This window comes from Heterocephalus glaber, unplaced genomic scaffold (genome assembly GCF_053883595.1).
Source record: "Heterocephalus glaber isolate CG9 unplaced genomic scaffold, H.glaber_assembly_v1.0 deba00000071, whole genome shotgun sequence".
In the NCBI taxonomy this organism is placed as follows: domain Eukaryota; kingdom Metazoa; phylum Chordata; class Mammalia; order Rodentia; family Bathyergidae; genus Heterocephalus; species Heterocephalus glaber.
In genome coordinates this window covers 970,429-987,448 of record NW_028258137.1, presented here as the reverse complement: position 1 = coordinate 987,448, position 17,020 = coordinate 970,429, and the positions used below count along the sequence as shown (strand labels likewise).

At 64.7% G+C, this 17,020-nt stretch overlaps 1 protein-coding gene across 6 annotated transcripts in view; it reads left to right on the top strand.

The window, feature by feature from the left end:
* Positions 1-16,679, top strand: part of Zfpm1 (zinc finger protein, FOG family member 1) — a 47,676-nt gene extending 30,997 nt beyond the window's left edge. For 5 of the 6 annotated variants that reach the window (XM_004842690.3, XM_004842693.3, XM_004842691.3 and 2 more), the window contains 7 exons: positions 4,211-4,344; positions 10,609-10,711; positions 11,963-12,172; positions 13,816-14,049; positions 14,289-14,384; positions 14,459-14,605; positions 14,699-16,679. In XM_004842690.3, coding sequence (XP_004842747.2) covers positions 4,211-4,344; positions 10,609-10,711; positions 11,963-12,172; positions 13,816-14,049; positions 14,289-14,384; positions 14,459-14,605; positions 14,699-16,335 — 2,561 coding nt within the window. In that variant the 3' untranslated portion in view covers positions 16,336-16,679. The remainder of the gene's footprint in view (positions 1-4,210; positions 4,345-10,608; positions 10,712-11,962; positions 12,173-13,815; positions 14,050-14,288; positions 14,385-14,458; positions 14,606-14,698) is intronic. The other variant, XM_021256584.2, reaches the window with a different exon arrangement.
* The last annotated feature ends 341 nt before the right edge of the window (positions 16,680-17,020 follow it).

The window sequence follows — 17,020 nt, the reverse complement described above, 5'->3', positions numbered from 1 at the left end:
ACTGGAGGCACCAGCCTCACCTGGGTCCTGTGCTGGGGACAGAGGGCCGGACTCTTCTTGCTAAGTCCTTGCTGCCTCCCGAGGGCCTGGGGAAAAGTGTCACAGGCACCAAGTGCAGTCCCTTCTGTATCCTGACCTGGCGTGCAGGTGTGGCTTGATCCAGGGAGCCTGGTCCCCCCTCTGCTGTGTCCCAAGGGAGGCGCCTGCCCTCTCTGGACCTGGGTTTGCCTGTGTGCATGGGACCCAGGGAGCAGATGTGCCCAGGCCCCACGTGGTGCCCGCCTCCCCCTGCCTGCACCCACACCCAGAGTCTCCAGAACCCACCAGCCCAGCTCCCTCCTCCTTTTTCTTTCCTTTTCTGTGACTTTTATCAAAGGCAAACAGCTCGATCCCGAGATAGGGCCGCTCCCCAGCTGGCCTGTGGGAGCCGCAGGGCGGGGCCAGGCGGGGTGATGGGCGATCAGATTAACAGGCTGTGGTGGCGGGGTGGGCATCCGCACCGGCTACACCAACCACAGAGACTGCCGCTCGCTCGGCGGGCTGGGGGCTGCTAGACTCTGCCTGAGAGAGGGCTGGTGGCTGGAGCAGGGGCAGCAGGAGCTCGGGGAAACTGAGGCCAAGGGCACCCAGCCTCTCCATGTGGTCTGGGCTGAGTAGCTGCATGTAGGCTGTGTGACCTCAGGCCACGTGTGAGAGCTCTCTGGGCCCCTTCCCAGTGTGCAGCAGTGTGTAAAGGGGGACAACCCCGGTGCAGGCCCCAGTGGAGGGGCCCCGGGGAGAGAGCAGCGGCCCGATCTCACCACCACCGTGAGTCCCACACAGGGGAAACCGAGGCTGATGGCACCCAGACCCCATCCTCTGCCCAGGGCTGCCCCACCCCAGGGGCTCCGAGGGGACATTGCACACAGGAAATGGGCAAGGGCCAGATTTCTCATCCGCTTCTCGAGGTGTGGGGTGGGGGCACAGGGCACACTCACTGTAGAGCAGTGTGTGCCAGCATCGGGCCTGCTCGGCCAGCCTGATCCACCAGGATGCCCAGGCCAGCCAGCAGGGGAGGAACTGCAGAAGGGAAACTGAGCCAGGGTAGGCGGGGCACCATGGACAGCCCCACTGGAAAGCGTGCCTAGGTCCCAGCTGCTCAAGTCCCACCTGCCCACTGCACACCCTTGGGTGGATGCTTAACCTCTCCAAGCTCAGTCTCCCCCTGGTGCATGGACAAAAATCCTTGTGAGTCATGCCAGTGTATGAGGCACGGCACCCAGGGGGCAGGAGGGCATTGGGATGGGAGTCCCTGTGCCACGTCCAGCTGAGGGAGTGGGTGGTCACGACCTGGCTGGCGCTGGGGCCACTTCCTGCAAGCCCACCCTGCGTCCCTCTGTGGGAGCTGCCTGTGCCCACCTGCGTTTCCCAAGCAGAGGTGGGCACTGAGCCAGGGGTCCACAGCCTGAGCGGCAGTCACCATCCTGTGCAGCCACTGCTCAGCTTCCTACACCAGGCGTCTGGGGGCCTGGCATCCCCATGGCTCTGTCCCTGTCCTTCCCTTGCACTTCCACGCCTTCTCAGCTGTGCCTGGAGCCCCACGAGGTACCCTAGTGCCAGGGGTGGGCGGCCTCTCCCACCCCACTTCCTGGTGCAGCTCCGCTTCCTGCTGGGCAGTGCTCTGCTGGGTGCTCCTGGGCTCCGACCCCTGCTTGTTCCTATTTGCTCCACATGAGGCTTTGGGGCAGGAGTGGGAGCTGGAAGGAAGGGTGTGATCAAAAAAGCACTGAGGGCCTGGGATGCAGCTCAGTGGCGCCACCCCTGCCTGGCAAGCACAAGGCCCTAAATTCGATTCCCGGTACCGAAAGAAACAAAGGAAAAAAAAAACAGTGATGAATGTGTAGTTTCAAAACACAGTGCAATAAAAGACAGGTCGCCATGCCCTTCAAAGTCCTTCCTGTCTCCTTGCACACTCATCCCATCGTCCTGGTGACTCTGCAGCAGCTCTGGAGTCCTCTTTCCTGAGGGTCTAGTTGAGCTGTCCTGGCTGCCTCCATGTGCTGAATGGATTCAGGTTCCCCTTTCGTGGTCATTTTGACTTAGGGGAAGAGCCAGGAGTCCCATGGGGTCAGATACACAAATAAGGTGGATAAAGACAATGCAGCCGAGGTTTTAGGAGTCTTCCTCTCCATTGGATGGCACTGGGCAGCAGCGTTCACTGTATTTTTTTAATCGCATTTTTTGGGGGGGTACTGGGAATCAAACTCGGGTCCTTCCACTTGCGAGGCAGGCATTGGAACCACTGAGCTAAATCCCCGGCCCTTTTTAATCACATTTTGTAAAGACGTTCATGAAAGAGTACTTCTAGAACCATGGAATAAGTGTTTTCAAAGCAAGGGGGAAGATTCTGAGGGAGATTCACAGCAATGTGTCTTTCACTGTGATACATTTTCTTACTTAAACACAGCATATTTTCAGATCAGTCCTTAGGGTATTTGACCAGACGGGTGCTAACATCCCCAAGCCTGCTGAGGACAAGGCATTGGGGTGAGGCTGAGATCAGGTGTGCTCCCTACTACCCAGGCCCCCACCACGGTCCTGCACCCACCTGGAGGTGACCTGGGCCCTGGGCAGGGAGGTGGGTTTCATGGTGACTGTCCTACTGTCTCCCTAGAGACCCTGGCCTTCCCACCAGCCCCCCCCTCTCTGCAGGGCATACATCCTAAGGATGGAGCCCCATGGGAAGCGCCTCATCTGGGGGGCTGGCCTGGCCATGAGCTCCAATTAAGGCACAGGGCGGTTTGCCTGTTAGTGCTTCCTTCATCTGAGGGACCTGACCAGCCACAGGAGTGACAGGGTGGATGTGAGCCTGCAGCGATGGCACTGGGACTGCCCCTCCTGACCCTCCCTTCCTTAAGCTGGGGCAGGGTCCAGGTGGGCCACAGGCCTTAGCCGCCTCAGCAGAGGCCAGTGCATGTCCTGCTGCCACTTGCAGTGTCCTGTGGCATGCAGCCCTTGCCTGGTGGGCTCCACACCTGCTGCAAGTGGGTGGGTGGGCACTGTGGGCCCCTGCGGACTCCTGAGGGCCGGCTGTGGGGCAGGGATGCAGACACGCCCAGCACGGAGAGGCTGGGCAGCACTGGGTCTGGTTTCGAGCATGGCACCTGCTGCTGGCTGCGGGCCCCTCGGGCCTCAGTGTGCCCTCTGTCCAGGGGACAGACTCCATCTATATGGTGTCAGTGTCCCCACCAGGGCTGCATGGTGCTGGCCAGGCGGGGCCCTGCCCCTGATGACTGGATGCAGGCCACCCTGCTAGCCACAGCCGTGGGTGGCTGGGTGTCCTGGGTGAGCCACCAAGGGCAGCCGTGGCGGCGGGAGGGGCAGAACCTGCAGGCTTGCCTGGTCCAGGCTGGCGAAGGGGCGTGGGGCCTCCTGCCTCACCGTCCTGGTCCGCTGCCACCTTATCTGTCCCGGGGAAGACAAAGACCCAGTTAGAACGTCTCGAAGGCCTCCTGGCGTATTTACACGTTATCTCTGCCATTAGGCAGCCGCTTATCTGATCATCGCGCCCATTAAGGCCATAGCATGCCCGGTGGGGCTCCAGGAAGTAGGGCCACCGCAGAGCTCCGGCCAGGCGACCGAGCAGGCCACGTGAGACCTCCGTGGGCCGGAGCCCTGGCTGGGGCAAGGCGAGAGGCCCCACCCCCGGGCGTGGTCTCGAGGCTCCACCCTGGGGCGGGGCCGGAGGAGTGAGGGTGTGAGCTCTGCCAGCTGACCTCGAATTAGCCGAGGGGGAGCCCCAGGCTCCACGTCCCCCTCGCTCCAGCCCTGTCACCAGCTTCTCCCAGCTTCTCTCCCTCTAATGAAGTCACTTGTCCCTGGACTTAGGGCCGCCTGCTAATGCAGGACGAGCCCAGCTCTGATCCCTTAGGTGACTGCATTTCAAAGATCTGTGTCCACAGGCCACACCTCCACACCCCACATTGGGGCGCATTGCTGGGGCATTGCTCAGCCCACTGTCCGGGTTCCAAGATCCCGTGGCCCAGGGCTCCCGCGAGGCTGGCCTGGTCCCGGAGCCACACATGTGCCCGGGCTGGGATACAGGCCCTCCCTCTGCCCCCAGATGCCTCACTCCTGGGGGCCAGGGGCCACAGTGCCACAGCAGGGCTCACCTTGTGGAAGGCGGCGGGGTCCCCCAGCCAAACGCGCCTCACCTGCTGTCTCCCCACAGAGGAGCTGGAGCTGGAGCTTCGGGATGGACAGAGGTGCGTGCAGGCCCGACTCAGCCTCGCCAAGGGCCTGTGCTGGGGCCCGTTCCGTGGGAGCATCCAGACCAGAGCACCATCCCCTGGGCAGGCAGAACCGGTAAGGACCCTGGTAGCTGCCAGCACTCAGGGCTGGGGCCAGCCTAGCACTTGGGCCTCAGGACTGGGACCAAGGGCTGAGGTTCCCTGCCTGTGGGGCTCCAGGAGGGAAGGTTTAGCCTCAGTTCTGAGTGGAAGTGGGGGAAGCAGGCAGGGCGCTCAGGAGGGAGCAAATGGGAGGAGCTGCACCTCACAGACCAGGGGGTGGTGGGGCTGGGTGGGCAGGACCCCGTGGCTGGACTGGCAGCTCACACAGCTGTACCTGAGGCCGAGTGCGACCCACTGCTGTCCTGTGGGCCCTTCTGAGGCTGAGGAAGGTGTCAGTGCCAGCAAGGACGGCGGGCACACGGAAGCAGGGGGCGCTTGCACACGGTACCTGAGAGGCACATCCTGGGCCTCGTGCTCATTTGGGGCCAAGCGGCACCCAGGTCAGTCCCTGCAAGTCCAGGTGTGGCCGTGGCTTGGTACTTTCTAATTTCCTGAGGTGGCATTCAGGCGTGGCTTGGTCCAGGCTATCCATCTGGCTGGCCAGGGCCACAAAGTGCTGGTTTCTTGGTCCTGAGGGTCTCAGTGCCCTCCTCGAGTGAGGGCGGGGCTATGCCTGTGGTGGTGCTCGTCCACCTGGGGGCCAGACGCTGTGCTGGCAGCTCTACCCAGTCCTGGCCTGAAGTTAGGGCCCTGTTTCTGGCCGAAGCAGGGCCTGAGGGGCTGGTGGGGAGCAGCAAGAGGGACCCCAGATGCAGACCCCAGGACCCTGAGCTCCCAGCATGCCCTGCACCCACCCATGAGGAGCTAGTCTCTGCTGCGGGCGAGGCCTTCAGTGTAGATGCCTCCCGGGACACAGATATGCAGCCCACTGAGGCCCCTGGGCTGCCCATGCAGCCTTTCCACTGGGAGGCAGCAGGTGGGGCCAGGCCCCGGGGCTCCTGTTTGCAGGCAACTGCCTCACTGTGTCCCAGGCCAGCACCTGCCCAGTCTGGGCCTTTGTGACCTGCAGCAGGACACGGAGCTGGGAGGAGAATGGCAGAGCCGGGAGCTCGTTTACAGAGCAGGGCAGCCGGGCAGGCGAAGGTCAGCACCGACTGGCATGGTGCTGCAGGAAGGAGACCCTTTCCTGGGCCAGCAGTGCAGCCTTAGCACCTCAGAGAGCACAGAGTCCAGGCTGGCTCTGCAGGCAGTGAGCTCCCCGGCCCCAAGGTGTGAGGTGGGGCAGGTGGCTCTCCTGGGCGCTGGGGCACTAGATGCTGAGGGGCATCAGCCCGTTGGAAGGAGGCAGCAGAGGGTGGGTAGACCCCAGTCCCGTCCGAACTCTCAGAGCATCAGGTAAACCCTCTGTGGTGACTGGCAGGGGCAGCAGTGGCCGAGAGCGGAGGGTCAGTGTGCTCGTTCCTGCCTGTCCTGCTCCTGGGGGCTGCCAACCAGGACCTGAACAGGCAGGACTGTGTCCCACACAGCCACACCCACTTACAGAGGCTCTGAGAGATGCAGGGCCTGGCCGAGGCATCAGGGTCAAACCTGGGCAGGCTGGGCTGGCGATTCCTGGAGCAGGCGCCAGGGCTGCCCTTCCCTGGCCTGGGCACAGGTCAGCTGGGAGACGACGCAGGGCCAAGACCTCCCTGTGCCTGACAGGCCCGTGTGCCGTGAGCCCTGCCCGGAAGCACCCCTCCCGCCCGCTGCCGCTATCTCGTGAGAATGACACCCTTGATTAACCCTTATCTCCCCAGGCCCTATCTCTGCCTCGGCGCCAACTGTCCAGACACCACACCGATGATTGATCTCGGAAAGATACGCGCCTTCCCGATACTTCCTTTATTGTCTAAATATTTTTCCTAGCGTCTCAGTGGTGCCTTATCAGCTCGGCTGATGAGCCCCAGCTCTCCCCCAGCCCCCGACTGAGGAAGACATGCCGCCAGGCCAGGCACCCTGCCTTCTCCCTGTGGAGGGCGGGAGACCCCGTGGGGCCACCCTCTCCCTGTCCTTTCCAGGCTGACAGGGTGAGTGGGGACGGGGCTGCCCATGCAGTCCTCATACACTGGCCCCCAGGAATGACTGCCAGGAGGGAGCCTGAGGGCACAGAGCCCTGGGGAGTCAGAATCTTAGTCCAGCACCGCTTGCTGACTCTTCTCTGATCCAGCTGTGGGCTCCACTGCTTCGAACCTGGCACTGGGGAAGACCCTTCAGGGCCCAGCCAACCCCAGAGCTCACATCTCCAGGGGGAACTGCATGCTGGGTGGGTGAGCACATCGATATGGGTGACAGTGGATGGGTGGGGAGATGCACAGGACAAGTGGATGATGGTCGATGGTGACGGACAGACAAGTGAGCAGGTGGGTAGCAAGTTAGACAGATGGTGGCCGGGTGGGTGGGTGGGTGGATGGGTGTGTGGACACATGCATGTGCAGGTGGTGCATGGGTGGATGGGTGAGGAGTGTTAGGTGGGTGAGCAGATGAGCCAGCTCTTTCACCCTGCCATGGCACACATTGCCCCTGTCCACCTGCCTGTCCACTTGTCCCGCACAGACTCTACTCCTAGTCCACCACGGTATCTGTGGGACCAGGGGAGAGCTTATGGCAACCAAGCGGGGTGGCAGCCTTTGCTGGCTCAGGGATGGTTGTGGGGCAGCCCACACGGCCTGGGCGCAGGGAGCCTGGAGGATGGCACAGGGGTCACTCGCATGGCAGAGCTCTCACTGGCCAGAGCCTCGCAGCAGGGCTGGGCAGCTGAGTCAGGCCCCTCTTGAAAGGGACAGGGGATGGCGCAGGGCTCTCCCAGCTGCCCCAGCTGTGTCCACCTCCGGTGACTTCCCAGACATCCGGCCCAGCGTCTGTGTTGCTTCCTTCCCGTATGGGAGCCCATCCTCTTCCCGCCAGAGGACCTGGTGCTCCCGGTGCACCTGGGCCGTGAAGTGCTGGGAGTGGACAGCAGCGCAGTCCCATGGTCCTGTCGCACTCCACCTGGCCTTTGCAGGACCCCGAGCGGACCATGTGGCAGTGCTTTCTGTGGCCCTCTGCCATCAGCCTCAGCAGCCACCAGACAGTGGGAGCCTGCCAGCTACTCCTGTCACTGGGGCCCCTGAGCCCATCCACCTGGCACCTCACATGTGACTTCATTCCCTTGCTGCCCAGTGGCCACATCTGAGACCACGCTATGAGCAGGGCAGGCTGGGACCCAGGAAGTCCTCTCTGGGCCTCGGTGGCCCTGGAGCTCCCTGGCATCTGCACAGCGGCTGTGCTACTCTCTCCGTCTGCCCACCCTACTCTGCTGGTGACACAGCTAACTGGCTTTAGGGTGACTGCCCCAGCCCTCGAGAGGAGACAGGAGGAGCTCCAGAGTTCTGGGCACTCTTCTCCCTGAGGCAGTAGGAACATGGCAGGAGCTCAGAGACCCAAGCAAAGGGCCAGGGCACCCTCCCTGTGAAAGGGCCATCCCGACATAAAGGGCCGCGCCTGGCACGGAGGGGCACAGGTGAGGGCCATGCCTGTGGGCTTCCCTCCAGGGCCCAGGACAGCACCTGGCCACTCACCAGCACAAGAGCTTAGAAACACCGCCAAGGTGGGCCGTGCCCCTAGCCCTTGGCCACAGCTGGCCCTCAGGGACTGTGTTGGCGGACGATGTGTGACTGAAAGGCTCAGAGGCTGTGCAAAGCTCACGCACCTGGGCCAAGGCCTCTGTGTGACCTTGCAGGCTGTCGAGGCCTCTGGGCTGAGGAGAGCCGAGCTGCCCTGGGCACCAGGCTGCAGCCCACCCCTCCGTGCACCCGCTGCTGACTGTACTGCAGCAGCTACTCCGGGCTTCCAGAGCCACCTGTCCCCTTGCCAGGGGCCCCCAACAGCCACCACCCCTGCTTGTGCCCCGCCAGGGTGCACAGAGAGGTTTGGGAGCAGCCTTGGAGAAGCCAGCACAGCGGATGCAGTGCAGATAGGGTTTCTGATGGTTATCGGCCGCAGAGGCGAGACACTGACCTCTTTGTTGGGGGAAATGGGAACAATGGCGGCTCCATGGGAGAATTTAAAGTGGCCGCCTGGCATCCTGGGCTGGGAGGGACAAGGACTCCGAGGGGCAGGGCGCAGGGTGGGTGCCAGGGCCTGACCCTGACCCTGGCCAGGTGACCCGGGGAGGGGCAGAGGCGGCCCGGCCTCTGCCTCACTGTCTGGGCCAGAGGCCTGGCCAAGGCTGCATGCAGGGCCCCTGCAGGGCAGGCTCAGAGCACCCACCTCAGCTATGGCTTTAGCACTAAGAGAGCTCTTTCCCCAGGGTGGTTTGGAAGTGAGGCAGAAACGGTGAGAGTGGGAAGAGTCAGCAGCAGGCCTGGCGATCTCGCCCCTCCAGCCTTCTCTGGCCCACGTAGGGTGCTGGCTGATGGCCGGACCTCCTCAGTGCCCTCCCTCCTCCCTGCAGCACCAGCTGCAGACTTGGGATGTGCCGGGCAGGCCTGGCCTCCCTGCGCGGGGCCCACCATCCCCTGGAGGATGGTTGTGCAGCGTCAGCAGTCTTGAGTGTGCTTTATCACGCGGCAAACACGCTGCTTCCGAGACCGATAAGCACTAAGCCGAGCAGGGGCTGTCAGTCTCGGGTTGAGGGTTTAGGAATATTGGGACGAATAATTAGATTTCATATCGTTACCGTGGCACCCATCGAAGGATCAGGCAGATTAATTTTCTCACCCTCCTCTGCTCATTAATATTCATTAGCAACTCAGAAGGCCGAGGCAGGGAGGCCCAAGCCCAGCCGCCTCTCAGAGCCACCTCCCCAGGTCAGGGGCAGCTGGGGTGGGAGCTCTGGGTCCCCAGCCAGGGGCCAGGCCCTGCCTACCACATTGCCCCCAGGGCCAGCCCATGCAGGTCCCCCACCTGCCAGCTCCCACCCTGCCCTGCACCCTGGGATCCCCAGGTGTCTATTAAGTGGAATGCATGCCCTCAGGTGGCCTTGAACATGGTGGCCACCCCAGATGGACAGCCCACCCCACCCCAGGGCCCAGCCCTGGCCACTTGGTCCTGCTGGCTGAGGGGAAGTAAAAGCAGTGGCTGGCCAGGAGGGGACACTTAGCACTACCCTGGACTCCTGGCTCCCCAAATCCTGGGAGGAAGCAGTTGTAGACATGGCAGTGACCTGCCCAAGATCCCTGACAGCTGAGGACAGTCCAGAGCCACCAGGGATATGGTCCCCTCTTCCTCCTGTAGCTGTGTGGAAGGGGCTTCCCTTGTTGGCAGAGGGCTGGCTTAGCTCCACTCCCCACCCCATGACCAAGCCACATGGCAGCAGGCAGGTGACGCAGACGGCACCAGCCAGCTGCTCCGACCTTGCCATTTGGCTGGCCCCCACCACAGGCCTTATCTTGGGTCCCATCTTGTGGTCATGTGGAGGGGTCGCAAGGAGACCCTCAGCTCTGGGGCAACTGCCACACGCATCCTGGGGTCATGGGCCAGGCACAGGAGTGGTGGCCTTCCCAGGTGCAGCAGGTGACAGTGGGTATCAGTTAAAGGTCACAGTGCACCAGGCTTCTGATTAAAAAGCATCTACTTGAAGGAAACAAAAAGTGAGCAGGCTTACAGAAAAATCCCAAGCATCGTGGCACCCTGCTGGCTGAGGTCAGGAAGCCCCCAGAGGATCGAACCCAGAACAGGGTCGGAGCAGGGCTCTGCCTACAGGAGGGGATGGGGGTCCCTGGCCGGCCCCCACCCACTGGGGTTGGGTCCATGTGCACTTCCTGTGCCCAGGGTGGGGGGCCAGACTCAGGCCCAGGAAGTGAGGCAGCCCCAGAGCTGAGCCCGGAGTGCTCTTCCCACCAGGTGGAGACTAAGCTGTGGGGGACATGCGCCTGGGCTCAGGGTCGCTGCCTCCCAACCTGGTGCCTCCGTTTCCTCAGCTGTGAGACGGGGGGCACTGCCTGCTTTCTGAGGCAGCGAGGCTGGCGGGCACAGGGCCGGCGCAACACTGTGCCACTGGTCGCGGTGAAGGGCGGGGATGGGCCGGGCCGGGCCTGCCGTGGCTCTGTGCTCTGGGCTGAGTCCACAGAGCTCATCTGCCGCCAGCACAGCCAATCTTGGATGCAGGGTCAGTGTGGAGGGGACGCAGATCTGGCGTGGCTCCAGCTGTGCTGTGTGGCTCCTGAGGGCCGTGGCTTTCATGAGAACCCAGTGCCCACACGGAAGCTGCCCAGATAAGGGCCACAGTGCCCCTGGCTGTCAGGCCCGGTACTGTGCCTGGCTAAGGAGCCTGCTCCTGCCGCCCACTGCTGACCACCCTGTCCCCCACCGTCCCCAGGGCCCGGCCCTGACCCTGCTGCTCACAGATGCAGCCTGCTGGCTGAGGACGCTGCCCCAGGCCCTGACCGAGGCTGACGCCAACTCGGAGATCTACAGGAAGGGTTGGTATCATATGGCGCTTCCCTATCCCAGCCTTCCGGAAGGCGGGGGTCACCAGCCCTGCCTGGTGGCCTTAAAGGGAAATCATGCTCTTTGGGGTTGGGGGGTCCCCAGGAGCTGCTCTCCAAGGCCAACACCTCTGTCCATGACAGGGCTCAGCTGGGGACACCACAGTCCCCCCCCCAGCAGTGCCCTCTCTCGGGGCCTGTGCACAGGCCGAGGCCCAGCGGGTTGCTGACTGGCTCAGGACTGGCCACCGGCCATGTCCATCAGCAGTGTCCTTCCCAGCTAAGGGACACGGGGCAGTGCCCAGGCCAGCTGGGGCCCACTTCTCCACTAGGGGGTGGAGTGAAGCAGGGGAGGGGCTGTGCCCCAGTGCCCACCCCACCTGCTCCCCTACACCTCCCCCTCCCAGGACTGGGGAGAGGAAAGGGGTCCCCACTGCTCTTCCTGTCCAGAAAGCCCAAGCACTGCCCAGTGGGAGCAGAGGCAGCACTCACATCAGGACAGCAGAGCCCTCAACTCCGTCAGGCCCAAGCCTGCATTGTACCTGTGTGCCTCAGTTTCCCCACCTGCTGGGCAGAGAGCACCCTACCCCTCCTCCCCAGTGAAGGGTGCACTGAGGACCCAGAGAGCAGGTGGTGGCACTCCAGCTCCGGGGGGCCATGCACCCGGGACTCAGGCCCAGGGTGTTGGTGGGTGGTGGTCAGTGTGGGCTCCCGCCCCTGGGGACATGGGCCACTGGCACTGCCCAGCCAATCCGTCCCACAGGCCCACCTCGGAAAGACGAGGCCTCTCAGGGGGGGTGCTAATGAGGGTGGCTGGCTCTTGGCAGGGCCAGGCAGCATTGGGGACGTGGTGCTCCCTCCCTCAGGCCCAGGGCTCTGACAGGATCCACCTGTCTGCGAAGCCGCAGCCCCAGCACAGGGGTGCCTGGGCTGAAGGCAGACCAGCTGTCCGGGATTTGCTGCCTTAGGGTGCCCCCTAGAGGCCACTGGGAATAGCCAGGCCCAGCTCACTGAAACAGGGTACAGGAAACCAGGAGAGGTGGCAGGCATGAGCACCCCACCCCACCTGGGGTCCCCACAGCCTCACACATGGGCAGGGCTCCACACGGCAGGAACTGGCCAGCTGCTCCCTGCTGGCCCTGGGCCTGCTCTCCTGGGCAGTGCAGAGGGTCCAGGACTAGATGGGACCCAGAGGGAGGGCAGAGGTGCAGGGCCACCATCCCAGCTCGTGCCTGTGCCCGCCAGATGGCAGCCTCTGGTGCAGGGTCACCAGGCCGGTGCCCGCGGGCGAGGCCCTGTGTGCACTCCTGACGGCCAAGCCCCGGGGCACCCCCAGCCATCCCACGAAGGAGGAACCAGCAGAGCCCGAGAACCCTGCCCCAGTGCCCCCTGACATCCAGCTGCTGCCCCAGCAGGCCGGCATGGCGTCCATCCTCGCCACAGCAGTCATCAACAGTGAGTAGTGGCCACAGCCCCGGGAGGGCTCGACCGACAAAAGGTCAGGGTGCTCAGCATGTACCCGAGCCCCAAGTAAAAGGATGCATTGCGCCCCCCGTAGGCCACCGGGGGAGAAACAGCACACAGCTGTGGCAGAGACACCCAGCAGGAGAGCTCGTCCCCAAGAGGGCAGGGGCCAGGCAGGCCATAGACAGCACAAGGGGGAAGGCGGCGGGGGGCTGTGTCTGCTCTGAGGCCCCAGTGGGAGCCGAGCCCAGGTACAGGGACGGGAGGCTCCCAGAGCCCAGCTCATGACAGACCCCAGGCTGTGGCCTGGACTGTCTCCTCCCTGAGGCGGAGGGGCTGTGAGAACAAGACTCCCTTGTCTCACACACACACACACACACACACACACTCACTCAACACCTCCTGTGAGTGGTACAATGGGCTGGTGCCACCGGCGTGACCTGAGGGTGCGGGTCGTGGGCGGGGTCTGCAGCAGATGGCAGGAGGATGGCAGGAGGCCCCTGCTCGGTCTCTGCCCTGGGGATGAGCACCAAGGTTTGGGAGATGGGAGGTGAGCACAGCCAACAGAAGCCAGGGCCCTGGCGAGGACAGAGGTTAGGGAAGGTCCCACAGTCACCCGCCTGTCCACCCCAGGGAGCCCAGCGCAGCCCCCTGGGGTCTCAGGTTTCTGCGTTGGGTGACGCCTCATCCCAAGCAGCAATGTCCATCGGACAGACACACAGTGGCCACCTCCCAGACAGGGCTTCATTCAGAAGGGGCGGGAGAGGTGCTGGCACCTGCAGGGGACAGCGGAGGGGGGACCTAGGCTGCTGCTGTGGAGCGGAGGCTCAGGACACACCCTCACTGCCCAGGCGGAACCTGGGCCCCTGGTCTCTATGGGAACTGGCCTGACAGCCAGAGAGGGAACCCAGGCCCCTGGTACCACCCGAGTCACAGCCTCCCTGCCAAGGCCTGCCGGCAGATGGGGCAGGGGCTGGGGTGGAGGCAGTCAGAACACCCCTTAAAGTCCTGCTGTATTGGGAGGCTGAAGCAGGATTGCCTTGAGTTCAAAGCCAGCCTGAACTATAATGTGAGACTGTCACACAGAAAACAAAAATCCTGCTGTAGACACAGAACACACACCAGAGAAATCCTCACAGCCCTAAAGCCCCAGGCAGTCCAAACCCCTGTAGACTGAAAGTTAGAAGCAGTGTTTGGGGTAAATTTGTCAAATGAGCCAACCTGGCCATTCATGGTGCCATCGGATGCACAGGCAGAAGTGCGGCAGGGGCCACTCCTAACTGTGGCAGCACCTGGCCTCCAGGACTCGCACGAGGACTCCCTATGCAGCAGCTGCTCCTGTCCTGTCCCGAGGCTCCCCGGGTTCACACTGCTCACCCACATACTCACCCGTCACACTCAGGGTCCACCACACACGTCTACTCTCCCTCTCTGGCCACCTGAGCCACGGCGTCTCCTGAGGGGCCAAGGCAGAATGGGGCCACCAGGAGGTGAGTGGGTCCTAAAAACCCTCACAAAGCGGGTCAAGGTTACCAAAGCTCAGTCAGGAGAAACCACAGGAGGATGGGCCCAGCTCCCAGGACCCATCCAGCCAGGCCCTCTCTGCAGAGACCACTGCCCCCCCACCCCCACAGAGGACGTCTTCCCGTGCAAGGACTGTGGCATCTGGTACCGCAACGAGCGCAACCTGCAAGCCCACCTCCTCTACTACTGCGCCAGCCGCCAGGGTGCCAGCTCCCCAGCCGCGGCAGCCACAGAGGACAAGCCTAAGGAGCCATACCCCAACGAGCGGATCTGCCCCTTCCCACAGTGCCGTAAGAGCTGCCCCAGCGCCAGCTCCCTGGAGATCCACATGCGCAGCCACAGCGGTGAGCTGCACGCCTGTCCTGGCCACCTTGTCCTCTCCACGGCACCACACCCGCCGCAGACAGGGGGGCCATAGCGCACCTCCCACCACAGCCATGGGCCCCCACACAGGGTCCGGGGACGAACAAGGCAAGGGCGGAGCGCCCTCCTGGCTAGTTGAGGCCCCGGGTGCAGTGCCTGTCCTGCTGGTCCCTGGGGCTGGGGGCCAGGTGGGCCCAAGCCACATGTCCCTGTGTTCCAGGAGAGCGGCCCTTTGTATGCCTCATCTGCCTGTCGGCCTTCACCACCAAGGCCAACTGCGAACGCCACCTCAAGGTGCACACAGACACGCTCAGCGGTAGGTGGGCTGTGCGGGTGGGGGAGCACGTGCACCTCGGCCCCAGGGCCCTGACCAGCACACATGGCCTCCAGGTGTCTGTCACAGCTGTGGCTTCATCTCCACCACTCGGGACATCCTCTATAGCCACCTGGTGACCAGCCACATGGTCTGCCAGCCCGGCTCCAAGGGGGAGATATACTCGCCAGGTGCAGCACACCCAGCTGCCAAGCTGCCTGCAGGTGAGCAGCCACAGGGTGCCCGGGCTCCGGGGTAGGCGAGGACAGGCTGTCCCCAGGTGCCAGGCCTGAAGTGCCCCTGTGATCTTCCCGCAGACGCCCTCGCCAGCCTCCAGAAGCACGCAGGCCTGCATGGTCCCCTGGCCTCCGCGGACCTAGGCCTGGCACCCATCCCATCACCAGGCCTGGACAAGACCCTGGTTGAGGCCACCAACGGAGAGGCCCAGAATGGGAGCGGCGGCGAGACCCCCGCGATCCCCAAGAACGTCAAGGTGGAGGCGGCCGAGGAGTCGGAGGCAGCGCGCGTGCCAGGCCAGGCAGAGCCTGCACCCCGGGCCCCGTCGCGGACGCCGTCGCCCCACAGCCCCGGTGCGGCCCGCGTGAAGGCCGAGATGCCCAGTCCCACGCCTGGCGCCAGCCCCGCACCCGGAGAGCTGGGTTTGGCCGGCGCGCTTTTCCTGCCGCAGCTCGTGTTCGCGCCAGACGCGGGCGCCGCCCCCGGCCCCGCGGCGCCCCAGGCCTCGGAGATCCTGGCCAAGATGTCGGAGCTGGTGCACAGCCGGCTGCAGCAGGGCGCGGGGGCGCCGGCCGCGCTGCTGGCGGGGACCAAGGGTGCCACGTGCTTCGAGTGCGAGATCACCTTCAACAACGTCAACAACTTCTACGTGCACAAGCGCCTCTACTGCTCCGGCCGGCGCCCGCCCGAAGACGCGCCCGCCGCGCGCAGGCCCAAGGCGCCACCGGGCGGCGCGCCTGCAGAACCCGATGCGCCGCGATCGCCGCCGGCGCCCGGGGCGCGTGAGGACGAGGCGGGCGGCGCAGCCACGCCCGAGGCCGATGGGCCCGGCCGGGGCAGCGAGGGCAGCCAGAGCCCGGGCAGCTCAGTGGACGACGCGGAGGACGACCCCAGCCGTACACTGTGCGAGGCCTGCAACATCCGCTTCAGCCGCCACGAGACCTACACGGTGCACAAGCGCTACTACTGCGCCTCGCGCCACGACCCTCCGCCGCGCAGGCCACCCGCTCCCGCTCCCGCTCCAGGGTCCGCGGCGCCCACGCTGACCACGCCGCCTGTGCGCACGCGCCGGCGCCGCAAGCTGTACGAGCTGCACGCGCCCGGCTCCGCCCCCGCACCGCCTGGCCATGGCCCCCCAGCGGCTGGCCCCGCGCCCGAGCCCCCCGGCTCCCCCGGACCCGGAGGCGGAAATGGGAGCGCCGGTCCCGCCCCCGCGAGCTCGCCCGCGCCGGCCGCCGCCGACGGCCCCATCGACCTGAGCAAGCGGCCGCGCCGACAGCCCCACGACGCGCCCGCCGCGCTGCCCGCGCTGGCCGACTACCACGAGTGCACGGCCTGCCGCGTGAGCTTCCACAGCCTCGAGGCCTACCTGGCTCACAAGCAGTACGCGTGCCCCGCCGCGCCACTGCGCCCGGCCGCCGTGTGCCCCTACTGCCCGGCCAATGGGCGCGCGCGCGGCGACCTGGGGGAGCACCTACGCCGGGCACACGGCCTGCGGGACAGCCCCCCGCCGCGCTCCCCGTCCCCGCCGCCCGCGCCCGCCGAGGCCCCCGCCGACCCGGGCGCCCCCACCCCCGGTAAGGGCCCGCCCGCGCCTCCCACGCCCGGTGGCCACCGCTACTGCCGCTTGTGCAACATCCGGTTCAGCAGCCTGTCCACCTTCATCGCTCACAAGAAGTACTACTGCTCCTCGCACGCCGCCGAGCACGTGAAGTGACAGGCGGCCTGGGACTCGGGGTCGGTGCGACCCAGGCCACCGCGGGGGCGACCGCGCGCCCTTCCTGTCCAGGACGCGCACCCCTCCCACTCTGCCAGGCTCGCCTCCGTCTCCAGTGCAGCCGACCCCGGAAAAGGCTGGACGCCTCTCTGCCACCCGAGGCTGGCGTGGGGCTGGAGCCTGGCTGCAGGCCTGGGTTTGCACAGAATAGACGGTCAGCCGAGTGCGGTGATAACACCTGTAATCCCAACCTTGAGGGAGGGTAAGGTAGGATTCGAAGTTCAAGACCAGCCTGGGCAGTGTAGTGAGACCCCATCTAAAAATAAAAAAGGGCTGGAGATGGAGCTCAGTGGTAGAGCGCTCGGTGCCAGGCCCAGAATGCGCGTATGAGCACTAAAGATGAAGAATACCGGTCATAATCGACGTCCACGGCCCCTGACCAAGGCCGTAGGCAGGCTGGGTTTGTGCCCAGGGGAGGATGGGGAGGGTCCTGAAAGTCATCTGCTCTGCATCTGTGGTGACTACAAGGGCCAGCGGAAGAGGCGTTGGGGACCCGAGGCACCCGCCGCCCGCCCGCCCTCGTGTTCACACTGCACAGTGGGGCAGGAGGTGCTCAGTGGGAAGTCTCAAGAGTGCAGGCCCAGTGCTCAGCGCCACTCGCCCACCCCTGGGGTGCCAGTGTCCA